This window comes from Lygodium microphyllum, chromosome 12, assembly GCF_053477565.2.
Source record: "Lygodium microphyllum isolate KBCC chromosome 12, Lygodium_microphyllum_v1.1.10, whole genome shotgun sequence".
NCBI classification, from domain to species: domain Eukaryota; kingdom Viridiplantae; phylum Streptophyta; class Polypodiopsida; order Schizaeales; family Lygodiaceae; genus Lygodium; species Lygodium microphyllum.
The window spans coordinates 44,990,153-45,007,290 of record NC_141146.1 but is presented as its reverse complement, the minus strand read 5'-3'; the positions used below and the strand labels follow the sequence as shown (position 1 = coordinate 45,007,290).

The window sequence follows — 17,138 nt, the reverse complement described above, 5'->3', positions numbered from 1 at the left end:
GATGCGGGAGAAAAGAGCACACACAATGTAGGCGCTGTCAAGAATGATATGATAGCCTTATTGCACTATCTCATATATATGAATAAAGAATAGGGCGGTCAGTGTACACGGGCAAGCCCAAGTGCCTTTGACCCCAACAATTTAGTGGGTAAGATCGAGTTTGTTTGTGTTAAAAGGTAAAGACTCATTACAAGGATTTGTGCTCTAGGTCACGTTTTCAAGTCCTAATCAATGTTTGCTAAAATTTTAGAGAGACAAGATGGACTTACCGTAAATTGGAGTAAATTATCATGAGAGTAGCTGATACTTCTCCTTTTGCTTTTCCTTTTATACGCCCCCTCCATCCCATGATTGCCATGTTGGGACATCAATAGCCTTGGCCCATAGCACTAGCGACTTGCCTCTAACAACATGCGCCTCAACCTTAATCCTCCTAATGGCATTCCTGCACTTGCTCCCCCTCCCCCATAGCAGACGGCCTTCACAAACAACCATGGTCACTACAACCTGACTACAACACAAAGCTACAAAACTAGAAAGTTGCTTCTAAGGTCATGCCAAGTGCATTCATCATACATAACACCCTACTGATGCCTTGCATGATGTCAAAAAGTGCAATCGGTTGGATCCTATCGTCAAGCCCACCATCATATGCTTATGTCTTTCATGGTCACACACGAGTAACTTGGCTCAAATATTATCATCAATGATGGTCACATTCAGCATCTTCCTCTTTGAACTCCTCTACAACACAATCCCTTCAAGGGCTTCAACAAGAAGGCCACCCTAATGAACGTGATTACCAATCCCTTGCTATTCTCGAATGATGTTGATCATGATTAGCATTGCCAAATAATAATATGACGGCCATTGTTGCTTCGGTGATCTCCATGGCCAACCTTGGATCTTATTAGTAGCCTCCTAGCTAACGACCCCCTCAAGCACCTTCCTCCCATGCATAGCATTAGTGAGGTGAAGTAGCATGCCTTCTCCAAGAGTGTCAACTTGCACTAGCTTGTTGCATCTCATCATCGTCCACCTCTTGCCAAATGTCCTCAATAGCTATTGCCAAATGTCTTAAAGAAGCTCAAAGGGAAGGTTGAGCCCCCTTACATAGTGCCATATCCATGATCTACAATTGTGTGCTATGCATATTGGGCCTCCATTGCCTAGTAACTTGGCATTTAGTGGGTGAGATTGAGTTAGTTTGTGGTAGAAGGCAAAGACTCAATCCACAGATTTGTGATCCAATTTGGAGTCACATTTTCAAGTACTAATAAATGTTTGCAAAAATTTTAGAGAGTCAAGATGGGCTTAGCTCAAATTGGAGGAAATTATCATGAGAGTTTATGTATTTTTCACACTTGATTGTGTTTTTTTGTCCTACGAAAAATAAAAATCTTAAGTTTAAGCATGTCAATCCAATTTCAAGAAGTTTAAGCATGTCCCATGAAGTTTTGATTAATGAGCATGCACAAACTTACAATTGTTTAAGTATCAAAGGTATCTATTGACCAACACTAAAACACTATGAAGTTAACTTCGGAAGTTGAAATGTAAAACTTAATTCAAAAATTTACTCTTCTTTTACTTCAAAAGTTTATACTCATTAAGCTTTAGGTAGTTCTATATAGTATATAATTGTTTCCTCTCTCTCTCTCTCTCTCTCTCTCTCTCTCTCTCTCTCTCTCTCTCTCTCTCTCTCTCTCTCTCTCTCTCTCTCTCTCTCTCTCTCTCTCTCTCTCTCTCTCTCTGTGTGTGTGTGTGTGTGTGTGTCTCTCTCTCATATGTGCATGCACAGTGTATTGTTAATGTGTTACATGAGGTCCTAGAGGCCTCTACAAACTAAAGATGAGAGTTAGATCAAAGGGTATGTGGTAAGATTCTTTGTTTTTCCTCTGACTTATCCGAAGGGAAGAAAGTGAGGCAAAGTTTTGTGAAAATGATGGTTAAGATGTGGATTCAAGTTTATTAGAGCAAGGAACTCTAAGGAATGCAAATTAAAAGAGTAAGGAGAGTTGTTATCTTGTGTGTGTGTGTACAATTTCACATTGTCTTGCAAACACATTCTCCATAAGATTTGTCCACAAAACGTAGATTTGTATTTTGAAAATGTTTTGTATTAGTAAATCCATCGACAAACTAGATGAATGTTAATGTATGGAATTCATAAGCCTAACAAAATTAACAACATGAAACATGAAATTCACTCTATTTTCATAATGTGTGAAATATTTTGATTAATGAGTAATAACATGCTCATAATTTTTTGAGTATTATAGGTACTCTATCAAATAATCATGAGGTTTGCTTTGGGTAGTAGAGTGTAGCATCCAATAGAAAACATTGATCAAGGAGCTCAACAAGGTCTTGACAAGAACTCTACTTGGGATGTAGTCTTCTAGAATGTATTGATTTTTAGCTATGCATTGAACATGTACTTCATGGACTCTATTTGGGATGTAGTCTCCTAATACATTGATTTTCAACTGTGTTGAATGTGCTTCATGAGGAACCATTGTACTACTTCCAATGATCAAGGTTGCAGAATATGAGTTCAACATGTGGCCAATGATTGTCACATTTCTTGGCAACTTGAGAGCATATGGTATGCCAAAAACTCAATACATAACTAAAAATCTATGGCCAAGTTTAATGCATGTGTTTTGATTTGCAAAGGCTCCACAATGTCTTCTATTTAGACCTTTGATTGACCTCTCAAATTGTCAAATCTAAATTATCATGTATTAGTTGCATTTTAGAAAGGGTTTTGGTTGTGTGTTAAATATGGAGAATTAGAAAATTGATTTGAGCATCCAAATCTTTTAAGATCTAATATTGGTGTTTTAGTATTTTTGAGAGATTATTGGTTATGAGATAGATAGGTAAGAGTAGATAATTCGTTTGACCAATTGAGTCTTACATCTATTATCATGGTTTATATATTACCAATGTCGTGTGTGTGTGTGAGTGATGCACACTAGATGTGATACATTCATAGGGTGAATAAGATCTTCAAACTATTGTTTTGCATTTAAAAAATTAGTTATGTTATATAGCAATATACAATCTCAAGATTTGCTATAATTATCTATATTTATCCTTTATTTAGGCAATTGAACAAAGAGAAACTCTTATATGCATATGAATGTGAGTGCACTACAAATTATTTAAATGCAAGTCACATCACCAATTTTTAAGGTCACAACTTGACAATCATAAGATGCACATAGATTTCTTTTTCTTTTAGTATTCATGATATGCATGCACACGTGTGATAGAAACCACATCACACTTAACATAATCATGTTAGATATAAGCATGTAAGGTATTTATTTAGTATCCTTTATATGATTGTGTGAATTATATGCAAATGGCAAAAGTAAAGCCTATAATTTAACATATTACATACATCCAAATTTTACACGACTAAGGTAAGTGTTTATACACCAATGTGTGTACAGTAACATTTTAGGGTTTCTTAAATGTGTTCTAAGATTAATTTGCAAAAAGAAATAAGAAAAAAGAAAGAAAAACTCCTAAAATCCGTTTAAGTGCCTTCATTCCTTTGACTTAATTATGACAAATTGCACCCCCAATTCATCAAAGTGTAGGGCATCCTTCACATTCTAAATGTAATCCATTCTATGGTGTTCATTATGGAATTGACCTATTGCCATTTTATGTAAAGTGTTAAGTGTTGTGAACATTGTAGTGCATTAGCTCACCCAAACCACCATCTAGCAAAAGTATGTAGACTATTAGTGCAAAAGTATAAAACAAGCTGTGTGTGCCCATGGCAAAGCAAGAGATATGCTCCATCAAACCTTGCTCTTTGTAAGGGCTAGTATTTAAATGCCAATTTTAAGGACACTATACCTCAATGCACCCTTAAATTTTGAATTAGGATCAATACGATGGGCCAAAAGGTCGTGATCTTGAGTAAGAGACACACATACAAATGTCACCATTTCATAGAATTTAGTTTGTCCACAAAAGTTTTGATTGATGGTGAAATTTAATTTGGTACTCCACGATATTATGTTGATTGATTACAATGTCTAGAGTTGTGTGTTGATTGATATTTAATTTCTCACTCATTCATGGTCACATACACTCTCTCTCTCTCTCTCTCTCTCTCTCTCTCTCTCTCTCTCATTGGTGAGAAGCACACGGAGAACACCGGTGTGAAGCACTAGGGAGACCTAGTGCACGGAGCGCCTAGTGTTTGTTATACTAAAGGGCTACAATTTCCTCAATGCCTTCTGACGAACATGAAGAGGCCATGTAAGAACCAGGTGGCAGGAACGGAGAACATCAATAAAGCTGATTCTCACACCTGTTGACTCTGTCAAGCCAAAGTACAAGTGTCAAGATGCCTGCCGCGGCCCGCCCCCGTCCCCCCGGGCCCCAAGAACTCGAATTCTCAAATAAAAAGCATCCGGAATGTAAGATAATTCGCCTAACTTACCCCAGAATCTGCCATTTGGAAGACGCCCCGGCAAGAAAAGCCCCAAACAGCCCACCGCACAATAGATCAGACCCCTGACACTCTACCCACCTTTCCCCCCACCACCAGATCCTGCTCTCTCTTCATCCTCCAGCGACCCCTCCTCAGCCGCCACCTACAGTCAGTGACGAGCCCCACACACCCTTATCCTCCCCCCGATGGCACTCCAGAGTTAGCACTACCAACATCTCTCTTGTGGTGATTTTCTCTCATATAACAATGCGTCTTCAAAAGAGTCTCAACGAATCTGATGCCTCTTCCAATATCAGCAAAGGTTCCCTGTTCCATTGACACAACTTCAGCAGCTTCTGTAGAGAAATCAGGAGACTTCTGATTGTCTATAATCTCAGTGATCTCAGTCTTTGCGTCTTTATGGCAGCTTACTGCTGGGAACCTTTCATCATCACTACTTCCATACAAGTTTCACCCTGTGTGATGACATTTGTGCATTTGAAAACCTCTGAGGAACTTCACAGGTAACAAATTTGTCGTCTTGCTTTAATGAGATTAGCATGAGTATTCGATGCCTTCAAAAGCTTCGACTATAGAAACACAGATTTGCACTCTTCATCGTTTTGCATAGCCTGGAGTGTGGATATTAGTCACATGTAAGATCAAACATAAAGCATTTAGATGTATACACTCAAGAATGACTAGGCACTGAACGAAAGTTACAACAAATTGTCGAATTTTACAAGCCTTCAAGGCCATCAGTTACATGCGCAATATAAGATATTGAATGGAGCTGGGAGTATAAACTGGCTGTAATAACAGCCTACATCTGTTCAAACAATGGAAAACTTCTTGGGAGGTGCTCACCTCCTCAAGACACTTCTTCCTCAACGTCCGGAATGTCTGAAGAACCCCTCTCCACAATCTAAGAGAGGCTTTATTTTGAGCTTCTAAAATCAATGAAGAAATAAAGCTCATTATACCTTTATCTTGTCAAGGTATAAGGCAGGTATGAATCTATTCGATGGGCCACCTTAGTTGCCCAACATCGCCTTGGCCCAAGAAATGACTGCACTCCTCAAAATAGGATGCACATGCAATCAACTGGCATCATCCACATGTTCACTTGATTCCAGATGTTCCATTTCCAGCATGGTGAACGAAGCCACGGAAGAATGGCTCTTTGCCATAGGATTCCTCCAAGTCATGCGAGATGATGCTAACATAGGCATTGCAAAAACTGATGTGACATGGGTTCTGCTCTCAACCAAACCACAGGATAACCTGCAGGCAGCCTGCATGAAAAGTATGGTACACCTATTGTTAAGACTTCCTGAAATGCAATATAAATAAAGATCGCATGCCCCCATTCAAGATAATGAAAAACTAAGATGTTTCCCAGAAACCTACGAATATCACATTGTTCTAGTTTTTTCAACCAATATTTAAATGCATCAGGAAAATCTAGAAGCTATAAGAGTGTGCAACGGAAGAGAAACACGAACACAAAGAAGTACAGAGAGAGAGAGGAGAAAGTAGAAGACATAGGAAGAATACTGCACTGACTGAAGAAGAATGCTAATACAATGGAGATGGACTGATCAGTCCCTGCATGGAAATTTTACCTAGTTAACATTATTAGCATAAAATCCTAGCGTTAATGATGTGTTATTATTATGAGATTGCAAAGACATAATCATCAGTAAGGGCACTAGATCAAGCTAATGATGATGGGAGCACCAAGCATGGAGAGCCAAAGTGTCAGAGTGTACATCTACAAACGGAAGACTGAAGACTAAAGAGTGTGTCTATGTCTGCCAAGTGGAGATGCAGCTATAAATAGCCAAATCACCAAAAAACTAGCCAACTTGCTCCTACAAGGGCCATAAATGCTGGCTGACCCACATTAAATGCCGGTCACTAAAGAGAAAAATGCCATAAAAATAGGGGAGACCCCTAAAAAATCCCAAATGACAATGACAATGTCCAGTGGGTGTAGGCAAACTGGTGGAAAGTAGAAACTAGCCTAGGAGTACACACAGGAAGCCGACAAATAAAGAAAACGCACCTAAACTGTCATAGCTCCTATGTCTCCGTCAAACTCTAACAATAGCACACAACCAAGGGATGACAAACTAACAAGACTAACATAGGCAAGCTAACACCCCCTCTTAGACCTTGGGAGTATCTAAAGACCCAACAACCTCATGTGATGAAGCATAGAAATCTAGGCCAAAGGCTTTGCGAAGAGATCAATTGCATTGTCCTCCGTGGGACAATAGGCCACTGCTAACTTGGAATCCACGATTTGCTCTCAAACATAGTGATATTGAACCTCAATGTGCTTCGTGTGAGCATGAAACACATGGTTCTTTGCCAAAGCTTAAGCACTCTGGTTGTTGACATGCAGCTCCCTGGGTCCAAGCTGAGGAAAGCCAATCTTTGCCAACATGCGACGAAGTTAAACTGCCTCCATAGTTGTAGAACATAATACACGATACTCTGCCTCTGTAGAAGAAAGAGCCACAACAGGGTACTTCTTGCTACTCCACAAGATAGCTTCTGATCCAAGGGAGAAGGTGTAACGTGTACTAGACCAGCGCGAATCCACATCACCAATCCAGTCCGAATCACTAGGTCCCCCCCTCTCCATACATGATCCCGTAGGATGGAGTCCCCTATAAATAACAAAGAACGCACAAGGCCGCTCTCCAATGTTCTTGAGTGGGAGTCTTCATGAAAGAAGACAACAATGCCACAACAAAAGAAATATCCGGCCAAGTGTGAATAAGCCGAATGAGGGAGCTAACAAGACACCTATATGTTTGAGATTGGCATTCCTTGGACAAGCAATTTGTGAGCAGTTTTCTGCACTTGCCCATGGCAATCTGGCCATACAAGTGACGTCAGTAGGCGGCAGTCAGCGCAAGGCATGTGGCAGTCTAGAAGTACAGTTGAACAGTACAATTGCTTGCATTGAATGCAGCCAACAGCATATTTTCTCCATTTTTTCGCAAGCTATTTATTGCCTGTTGTCAGCACACACACAATTCTGATCTCAGGTTTCCAAATTGCTGATCATGGAGACTGCCCTAGGGATTCATAAGAGTGTGAGATCTTTGAGATGGAGACATACACAAATATACACTCTGCACCCATGTACATATCTACTTCCTTATATAGCATTCTTCATTGCAAATTTGATATGTTCCATTGTCTCTTTCTCTCTCTCTTCGCTCTTTGTTCACTCTCTATCTTGGTCATACGCTTCCACACTGCTTTACTCTAACATGGTATTAGAGCATTGAAGGACTAACCAAGGGGGAGATTTCAATGCGACACAAGGCTGCATTTTCAACGTTCAAGGGCGAGCAAGAGGGCTGCGCATTAGAACAAGGCTAGGGCGAGCACGGGCGTGCGAGAAAGGTGGTTGAGAAGGAAGAAGGCTGTGTTTTGGACCTTCCAAGTGTAGATTTTACCTTTTCATCGCCTTCGGCAAGTGAAGGAATGGGAAGAGCGGCGAAGAGCCCTAGCAAGCTACATTCACACAATCAGAGGGGGCTGCTTTTTGTGTTTAGTGCAAGCATTATAGGTGAAGATGTCTTCTAAGGCCGAGACAAAGTTTCAGGTGATCACTGGAAGGTGCTTGTGTTACCAGCTCTTCCATCATATCAAAAGCTCGATGGCCAAAACTACTGCATCTAGCGGGTTATGATACTTGCCATCTTGGAGTCCTATGATTTGGCAGAGCTTGTTATGGAGGCTATCCATTGTCCTTCTTTGCAAGACAAGTCCAGACTCTCTTCAAGTGATAAGTTGGAGTTGGCAAAGGATCAGGCACATTGGGACAAATTAAATGCTCGCATCTGCTGGTTTTTAGTTCTCTCATGCACTACAGCTGTGATCTCTCATATAGAGCATTTAACGGTGGCCCAGAAGATATGACTCGAGCTTAACCAGATATATAATCGCATGACTGTTATGACAGCCGGCTACATTAAATGTAGGCGATAGCATATTTTCTCCATTTTTTCTCAAGCTATTTATTGCCTATTCTCAGCACACACTTACACAGTTCTGATCTCATGTTTCTAGACTGCTGGTCATGGAGACTGCTCTTGAGGTTCACAAAGAGTGAGATCTTCGAGATGGAGACATATACAAACATATACTCTACACTCGTGTGCATATCTGCTTCCTTATACAGCATTCTTCATTGCAGATTTTCTATGTTCTATTGTCTCTTTCTCTCTCTCTTCTCTCTCTGTTCACTCTCTGTCTTGGTCATACGCTTCCACACTACTTCACTCTGACACTAGAATAGGTGGCATCTGGAAGGAAAGCTCCAACTACCAAAAGCTTGGACAACAATCAGCCATATCAAAATTCCAGAGAAGTTTGGTAATGTACCTGTACTGCAAAATAAAAATGTCCTGTGCCATCATAGATCTCCAAGCCAAGAAAAAAATGTAGGATCCCAAGATTCGTCGTGTCAAATTCCTATCGCAAAATCTCCAAAGTATGATCAACCTCCTGAGCAAAGCTCCCTGTAATGATAAGATCATCCACATACAAGATGAGCAAAACACACTTGTCATCCTCAATCTTAAAGTATAAGTTATGGTCATAAGCTGATTGATGGAAGCTAGCATGTATAAAGAAGAGATCAATCCTTTGGTACCAAGCACGAGGAGCTTGCTTTAGGCCATAAAGAGCCTTCCACAATCCGTAGACATGGTCCTTCTTCCCCTACACAAGTAAACATAGAGGCTATGAAACATAAATCTCTTCTTGAAGGACACCATTCAAAAAGGCAGATGTGTCCATCTAATAAATAGATCAATGGCATTGGGTTGCAAGAGGCAAGATAATCTAAATAATAGGCATTCGAATTGTGGGTGCAAAAGTCTCAAAATAGTCCAAACCTTCCCTTTGAGTAAAACCCTGGGCTACGAGCCTAGCTTTGTGCTTGTCCAAGGAACCATCTGCAAGGTACTTGATCTTATAGACCCACTTCACACTTATCACCTTTCGCTTCGAGGGATGCGGAACCAACTCCCAAGTTTGATTACACTCAATAGAATCGAGCTCCTCCTACATGGCCTAACTCTAAATATCCTATGCAAGAGCCTCCTCAACTGTAGTAGGCTCACTGATATTATGCAGAATCTGTGACATAAGAGCATAGTTCACACAAAATGAACCATTTGATTGAGCCTGTAAGCGAGCTAGTTTGGGTGGACCTATAGGAAAAGTAAAAAAGTAAGAAACATTGAAATCCTGCATGAGTTGTCGGTACCAGTGAGAAATCTATATAGACTCATCCTGCTACGAGGGAGATTGAGTAGCCTCCAGTACATGTAATGCACCTGTCTGTGGTAGAAACTCCCATTCACCAAGGGAAGGTAAATCCTCATCTCAAAAAAGCTCCCCATCTAACGATTAATCAACCCTAGAAGACTCCTCTTCAAAGGATATCATCCGACCAAGAGGCAAGCTCACCTCTCATGTCCTCCATCTTCATGATGTGCTTCTTCATAGAGGAGGAATCATCCTGACTGAGCATTTGTAACTTCTTCTCAAGGGAAATCTTGTGGGAAAATGTCTCGTACTAACACAAAGACGCAAGCTTCTTCCATACTTCTGCCGCGGTTTTCAAACTACAAACATACACAAGGACAGAATCCTGCAAACTCATAAAGAGAAAGGATTAAGCTCCAGAAATGAACCGATCCCACCAGGTTGCTTAATCCTTAGAAGTTCCATCTACTAGATCCTCCTTAGGACGGGGAATGGAATCTGAAACAAGAGCCCAAAGATTGAAGGTATCGAGTATGCACTCCATCTTACACGACCACAATGAATAGTTTAAACCATCGAGTTTGTCTTCTTTGGTAATGAAGGTAAGACAAACATCTGCACTGAGGGTGTCAAGGACAGCATCTTCACTAAGGATGGAGCCTTTTGTGATAGATGAATAGAAGGGAGACATGTGCTGACGGGGATTCCTCTCGCCGACTATAATCGCGATAATTGCGTCTCTGTTCAAAAGAGTGTCTGGAAAGAAGCTCCTTTCAGTCATCAAAGCACGTGAACTAGTAAGACATCTTCGATCTTGCAATCACCCAAAAAGCTGTGTTTGTCAAAGAAAGGTTGTTGCCTGCACCAGGAGGTTGTCACCTAAGCCAAAAAGCTATCACCTGTACCAAAAAGCTACCGCCTTCAAACCGCAAATTTGCATTTGCTACAAAACACAAAAAATAGGGGTCACCCAATACTTGGATGCTATCATTGGGTCTTGGATGTTGTAGCCTATCACTTGACTATCAAGAAGATAAAACAAGCAGTGGAACACCTGTACAAGCTGTAAACGCAGCAAACATAGGCTGAAAATTGCGTTTTGAAAACTTGGGCTGCTCATCCACAATGAAAACTTGCTCTTCTACCAAAAATCTCCAAACTGTATCCTCACTTAGGCAACAATACCATGTGAGAGTGTGCGAGAAACACACATAGAGAGAAGCACAGAGAGAGAGAGAGAGAGAGAGAGAGAGAGAGAGAGAGAGAGAGAGAACAAGGAAGCAAAAGATGAAGGAAGAATACTACACTAACTAAAGAAGAATGTTGATACAACGGAGATGGACTGATTAGTGCCTACACGCAGCCCAAAGCGTTTGTGAGGGCACCAAATCAAGCTGATGATGATGGCAACACCAAGTATGGAGAGTCAAAGTGTCAAAATGTGCACCTACAAATGGAAGACTGAAGACTGAAGAGTGTGTGAATGTCTGCCAAGTGGGGGGGTGCAGGTATAAATAGCAAAATCACCAAAAAACTGGCCAACCTACTCCTATAGGGCCATAAATGCTGGCTGACCACCATTAAATGCTGGTCACTGAAGAGAAAAATGCCAGAAAAATAGGGGAGACCTCAGAAAAATCCTAGATGACAATCACACTGTTCGACAGGTGTAGACAGAGTGGAAAGCAGAAACTAGCCTAGGAATGCACACAAGAAGCCTACAATAAAGAAAATGCATCTAAACTGCCAGAGCTTCTATGTCTCTGCCAAACTCTGACAAGAGCTCACAACCAGGAGATGACAGACTGACAAGACTAGCATAGGCAGGCTAACAGAAGCTAGGTGGCTGGCTTCACCCCCCTAAATCAACAAACAACAGGCATTGTAATGGGATTTCAATTGAATGCATAATACAAGAGCATACCTTAGCTTTTGTCACGACTGCTGCTGCAACTACTGCTGCCATTTGCAGATAATGCTGCAAGGAAGAAGATTTCTTTGAGCTATCCTGTTGTTCTGTCATCTGTGTTTGTGATCTGAAGACATCAATTGCAGACCATTTACACGTGCATGGATACAACTGTTATGACATCAAGGAAATGATAAACAGTATCCCATTCCCATAGAAAAATGATAAAAGCTTACTGATCTTGCACTTTGACAAGTGCCATAGTCTCTTCAGAATCCATCCAAGAGGCTGCTTTAGGGCCTGTATGCCCAAAAGTTTAAAAAGAAAGAATTCCACACAAGAAAGAAATAGCTGAGAACTACTACTGACTAAAAAGCTTGACTAATGTGCTCAAAAATACATTTTTGTAAGAACCAAACTGTGTCATAAAATGCTTGAATTCTGGGAATAAGAGCAACACTTAATATGTCAGGAGAGCATAATTTCATGATTGGGAAACATGATTTAAGATGCAAAATATCCTCCAAATAAGTCAAGCTACTTGAGCAATGACTAAATATTTTGGGAGTAAACTGAAGTGGTAACATGGAGAATATATATTACCTTCAGAAACATCAGGGGCAAGCATTAAAATTCCCAGAAAGAGAGTCAATATACCAAGTGCAAATACTGATGTTCTGAAACTGTCAAAAACCTATCATGAAGAGGACATAATGTCATGGGTCCTTCCAAGCATTCAAGTAAAATTCTTCTCTGGAAAGTACACAAGCACCTGGTATTCTGCGAAATACACAAAACCAGTGAAAATGGAGAAGAATGTCCAGACTATTTGAAACATGGGAATTATAAGAATGGCATCGAACATTGCCAATCCATCATTCAGCCTTGCCACCTGCACATGCAACTGAAGTTAAAAGACTAGTCATATGATTCAGGTAAACCTTAATCACAAAATGGTCATTTCATACTTACCCAGAAGGACGCAGTACATAAAAACATGACAAGAACTACATAAGTGAACCATCCATCCAGCTCATTGTCACCACTCATTGTCTGCCGTAAAAGGATAGACCTGACAAAAACTTAATTATAAGACTTCTAAGAAACATGAGACTTTCAAAAACCAGGATGGCATTCAAGGGAAGATTTGTTCTTACAAGGATTTGGCGAAGAGGACAGAGTGGGAACCAATAATACCAGAAACCATGGCATATGAAAATGGAAGTAAAGTAGGCCAATAACTACTGACAGATTGCTCGACACCGGTTGGCATGATCATCCGCCCACGCCTTTTTATTCCAATTTTTAAAAAAATCAAAGTACTGCGTAAGGCACAGATGCCTGCAGCAAAAAGTGCTACTAGAATTTTTTGAAGCAATAAACATTAATCAATATAGTACTTGTAAGCCATGTGGTTTACTGTCACGAGTATGATCAAGCAGACACAGTAAATGAGGTAGACATGGTTTCCATAATTTGCAAGCAGCTCCTCCTGCGTATATACTGCTTCGGTTCAGAAAACATCAGAACTCCAAAATAAAACATTCACAGGGGAAAGAAGTTTGCAATACTTTTCCTATCTACAAATTGGGAAGCAATAGTCAATTTGTACCCTTAGATTGATGATTCCCAAAACCAACAAGGAAAATATTTCCAGCTACAATGAAGAGAGTGGCAATAATTTTCCTGCAATTGCCAATGTCAGTAAAATGATAAATTGCATCAGACAGACACATCTAGCAGAGAAAAAAAAGTTAATCAAGAACTTGTTATGCACTCTTCCTTACCTACCAGTCACCTTTTCCTTGAGGACAAAATACGCAAATCCAACATTAGAAACAAACTGTATTGATCCGAGTGCTGCAAGGAGTGACTATAAACAAATGAAGTCCTGTTAAGGCAGCCAAAAATAATTTTTTGTGTGCATAATTGGATACAAGTATAGAATTTATTTCAATGAATCCTGCCGAAGCACCTGAGCCGCATATCCAAAGGAGATGAAGTTTAGAATGTTCCCAAGTACAAATATTATTATGCCTGCAGATTGAACTTGGTTAGCCATAGACTAATATTTTTGCATTTTCAATTAAATTTTGATTAAGCTCCACCATTCTATAGCCTGCACATTGAACTTGGTATGTCATAGCATATTGTAACAGTATTTCCATTAAAAGAATATTACAGCTGCAGCATTACCTAGCCACCATGACTGGAAGTAGATTATAGGTAGTTGGGAAACAGCCTTTACACCAGCTGCAGCTTCTGCAAGCGCCAACCTTTCCCTCTGCATTATCCATGGCCTCTTTCAACACCACAAAGTGAAACATATGCCACACATGCAAAGATATGTGACACTAAGGGACTAGCCATATTAGATATGACCAATTTGAACAAGTGATCACAAAACATTGCCATGAAGGCTGACTGTGATTGCCAATGTTCAGTCAATAGATGAGACCAGCTTGAACAGATGGTTGAAAACATGTTATGCTTTTATTTTAACCCATGAATGTGGAATGCTTGCTCCTATTGAAGCCTTTAAGAGCTAACCCTAACATTCCATTAAAAGGAGCTTGCAATTGTTATACGACTGATAGCATAATTCTCCATTTATTGAGCCTATATTGGAAAACGACTGAAACAGACAAATAGATTTTTCTTCCTCAAGGGAAAGTAAAGTTGTGGAAGCCAATGAAGGTCAGAAACCCACTTTTCCAGATTTTAGGCAATTGTACTCAGTCGTTTATCATGCTGGTAGGTTACTTTTGGCATTTTACACCCTCTCAGTTGTTTAGTTTCTGTTTTCACTTTACAGAACCCCTCACAATGAGAACCTCAGTTTTAAGATTTATGTGGCACTCTCCTTTCTCAGTTGCTAGCTGTTTCCAGCCCCTGAACGGTTGCAAACCTGCTGCATCGGAGCCAAAACCATCAACCTACCATCAATCTCAATGTCAGACCAGCAATGCCTTTTCTTATTTGATAGTGCCTGATTGCATTACTCAGAGGATAACAGAAAGTTGCAAGAGCTCAAGACTAGGGCTGGAGCAAACGACTACCTGCCCGATCTGGAGAGGGAAACTTAAATAAAACTGCCTGCAGAGGGCAGACCCGATACAAGGTATCTAGGACTGATCCACTTCAAAACACATGGCTAGAAGATCAGCTGCCATGGCACCCCAGCTGGGGACTGCAAAAATGCCGCCTTATCTGGAACTGAAAATCTGAAAACAAGGGTACCAAAACATTAAGAAACACTATGGCATAGGACTAGGCTGGTAACAATACCCTTTGAGCGAAAAGGTGGCCATAGCAATGTAGCCTTCCCTAGAGAAGACGAGCAAAGCAGACCCATAAGATATCTTGACTAGTTAATAAGTGCCAAGCTAACTCAATGAAGCAAACGTGAAATACAAAAAAAGGATTGCTGACAAAGATCTTTGGAAATTCAATCCAATAGACTCTCTTCTTTGAGTCAAGAGCTCCCACAAATGTGCCAGAACCAACGAAGTAGCCAAATCTACTGGCAGATACATCAGCTAAGATGTATCATTATGCCAAGGTGGGATTGGAACCATGTAGCATCATTTCAGCTCACTCAGAGTCACAGTAATCTTCTGGTGCACACTCTCTGTGATTTGTGTTCAGCTCACTGCGCCTTTTTGCATTCTGACATTCACAATGACGAGCTTGTTAAATAAACTGGCCATGAACAATTAGCTCAAATTGATGCCATACGAAAGTGATATCACCATCCATGTACTGAAGGTTAGAACACATATAATCTTCTTTCTATTTTGATTTTTTGCCGATGGAGTATGTTGGACACATCTATGCGCTGAAATGTACTGGTGTTTGAGAACACTATACGTTTGTCTGCTAACCTATGGATGAATTCTGATAATGATCTTGGGGATCAAATGGGATCCCAAAAGTAATCGACTTCAAAAATGCCATATGGGATCAGGTATCTAGCAAAGTTTGGGCTTAGGTATAGTATATACAAGTGCGATCCCGTACAATATACCATAGTATTTTGTTAGAGAGACTCAACAGTAACTGTTAATAGGAGTCAACTTAATTATCTTTGGTTCGACTGAGAAATCCTGGCATAATTCTAACTACAATGACTGATTGTTATTAAATCTTGGATCTCGTGGCTTGGCAGTAGAACGCAATCAGTATCTTAGAGCCTTGTCGCATGCAGCAACAAAGCAGTTTGAAGAATGTTTTCTAAAATGATTGCAAATTTCTGAACATTGGATCTAGTGGCTTCGCAGTAGAGCATGATCGCGTAACTTAGAGCATTGTCACATATATCACATCAGGCTTTGAATCCGATTGTTGAGCAATGATTTAAAAAAAGTCTATGCTCCAAAACTATTATTCCACTTAAAGATTCAAGATGTTTTCCTGTATGCCCATGGAATGGTTCCACCAAGCGCAAATGTGAAAGACAAGCAGGTTTTGCTACATTATCATCGACCACCTGCATTTTTCTGATGCGAAGAACGAAAACACAAGGGGCACGTCTGTGTGTAAGGAAAAACAGAGGTAGAACGGTATGTTGTAGCTTTGCTTTTTCTTCTGTTTCAATCTGAATCTCTCACCAAATACAAACTCGAGCACATACAGACATATGATTGAGATCTAGATTTGTCCGTTTCGGCATAGTTTAAATCTCATTGGACGGCATTGCAAGGATCACCTGATTGTGGCCGAGCTTGAGCAAATTAGTGCCAAAATTGATGCCAATGCTGCCAAGCATGTTGATGGCGGCACCTGTGATCCATTCCCTCATGGTCTTTCACCTATTACGTGCCACTACTTGCCAAGAGAGAGAGGGAGGGAGGGACGGAGGGAGGGAGGCAGGGAGGGAGAAAAAAAGGCCTTCGTCGATCGCTCAGATCCGGCAAATCGGAGAAAGGAGCTACGGAACGAAGAAAAGACATGCACAGGGAGAGGTGGAAGCAGACGGAGGAAGGAGGACGGTGACAAGTGCACGGGAAAGGTCAGCAAGTAAGGATGGAGGAAGGGGAACGGCAGAGAAAAGAATGTACGAGCAACTCTCTGCTCTCTCTCTCTCTCGCTCGCTCGCTGTGGTAGTCTTCTCGTTGTTTGTTAGTGTTTCCTTTCCACCCGGATGGAACGTGTGTGTTGTGGTTCTATCGTGCATATTCCTCTCGTCTACACAAACTTGTTCTATTCACAAGACATTTGTGGGGAATTTTTTAAGGAGCGTAAAGCAGCTGCAGCGCTATATAACGTTTATAGGCTTAGGCGGGGTGTACATAATATTACGGGAAAGGTGGCGTTAGCATTATTAATAATAAATACCTAGCGTTCTTTGCGTAGAACGTTGCGTCATTTCGTAATAGCGTTCCTCTCTTACGTGAGGAAAGCCGTGTTGCCGGTGTGGTTCGCGTCCCACATACACACCACTCTTTCTCTCTCTTCCCACAAATT

General features: G+C 40.7%; 1 protein-coding gene across 1 annotated transcript; it reads right to left on the bottom strand.

The window, feature by feature from the left end:
* Nucleotides 1-5,152: 5,152 nt before the first annotated feature.
* LOC148027702 (magnesium transporter, putative (DUF803)) lies at nucleotides 5,153-16,868 on the bottom strand. The gene is made up of 13 exons (XM_087689404.1): nucleotides 16,381-16,868; nucleotides 13,869-13,956; nucleotides 13,648-13,709; nucleotides 13,460-13,545; nucleotides 13,285-13,358; nucleotides 13,073-13,175; nucleotides 12,830-12,961; nucleotides 12,645-12,744; nucleotides 12,445-12,564; nucleotides 12,276-12,366; nucleotides 11,909-11,972; nucleotides 11,688-11,799; nucleotides 5,153-5,757 (listed from the first exon to the last, which is right to left on the bottom strand). The coding sequence occupies exons 1-13, from the start codon at nucleotides 16,471-16,473 to the stop codon at nucleotides 5,563-5,565; spliced, it is 1,320 nt and encodes a 439-aa protein (XP_087545530.1). The 5' UTR covers nucleotides 16,474-16,868; the 3' UTR covers nucleotides 5,153-5,562.
* Nucleotides 16,869-17,138: the final 270 nt, after the last annotated feature.

What these genes read in the sequence shown, in the direction of transcription:
- LOC148027702 (XM_087689404.1), bottom strand. Translation starts at nt 16,473, where the DNA reads ATGAGGGAATGGATCACAGGTGCCGCCATCAACATGCTTGGCAGCATT. An exon ending in AAGGAAAAGGTGACTGGTAG is followed by an intron (nt 13,359 to 13,459) that starts GTAAGGAAGAGT and finishes TGGCAATTGCAG; the next exon opens with GAAAATTATTGCCACTCTCT. An exon ending in GTAAACCACATGGCTTACAA is followed by an intron (nt 12,962 to 13,072) that starts GTACTATATTGA and finishes TGGAATAAAAAG; the next exon opens with GCGTGGGCGGATGATCATGC.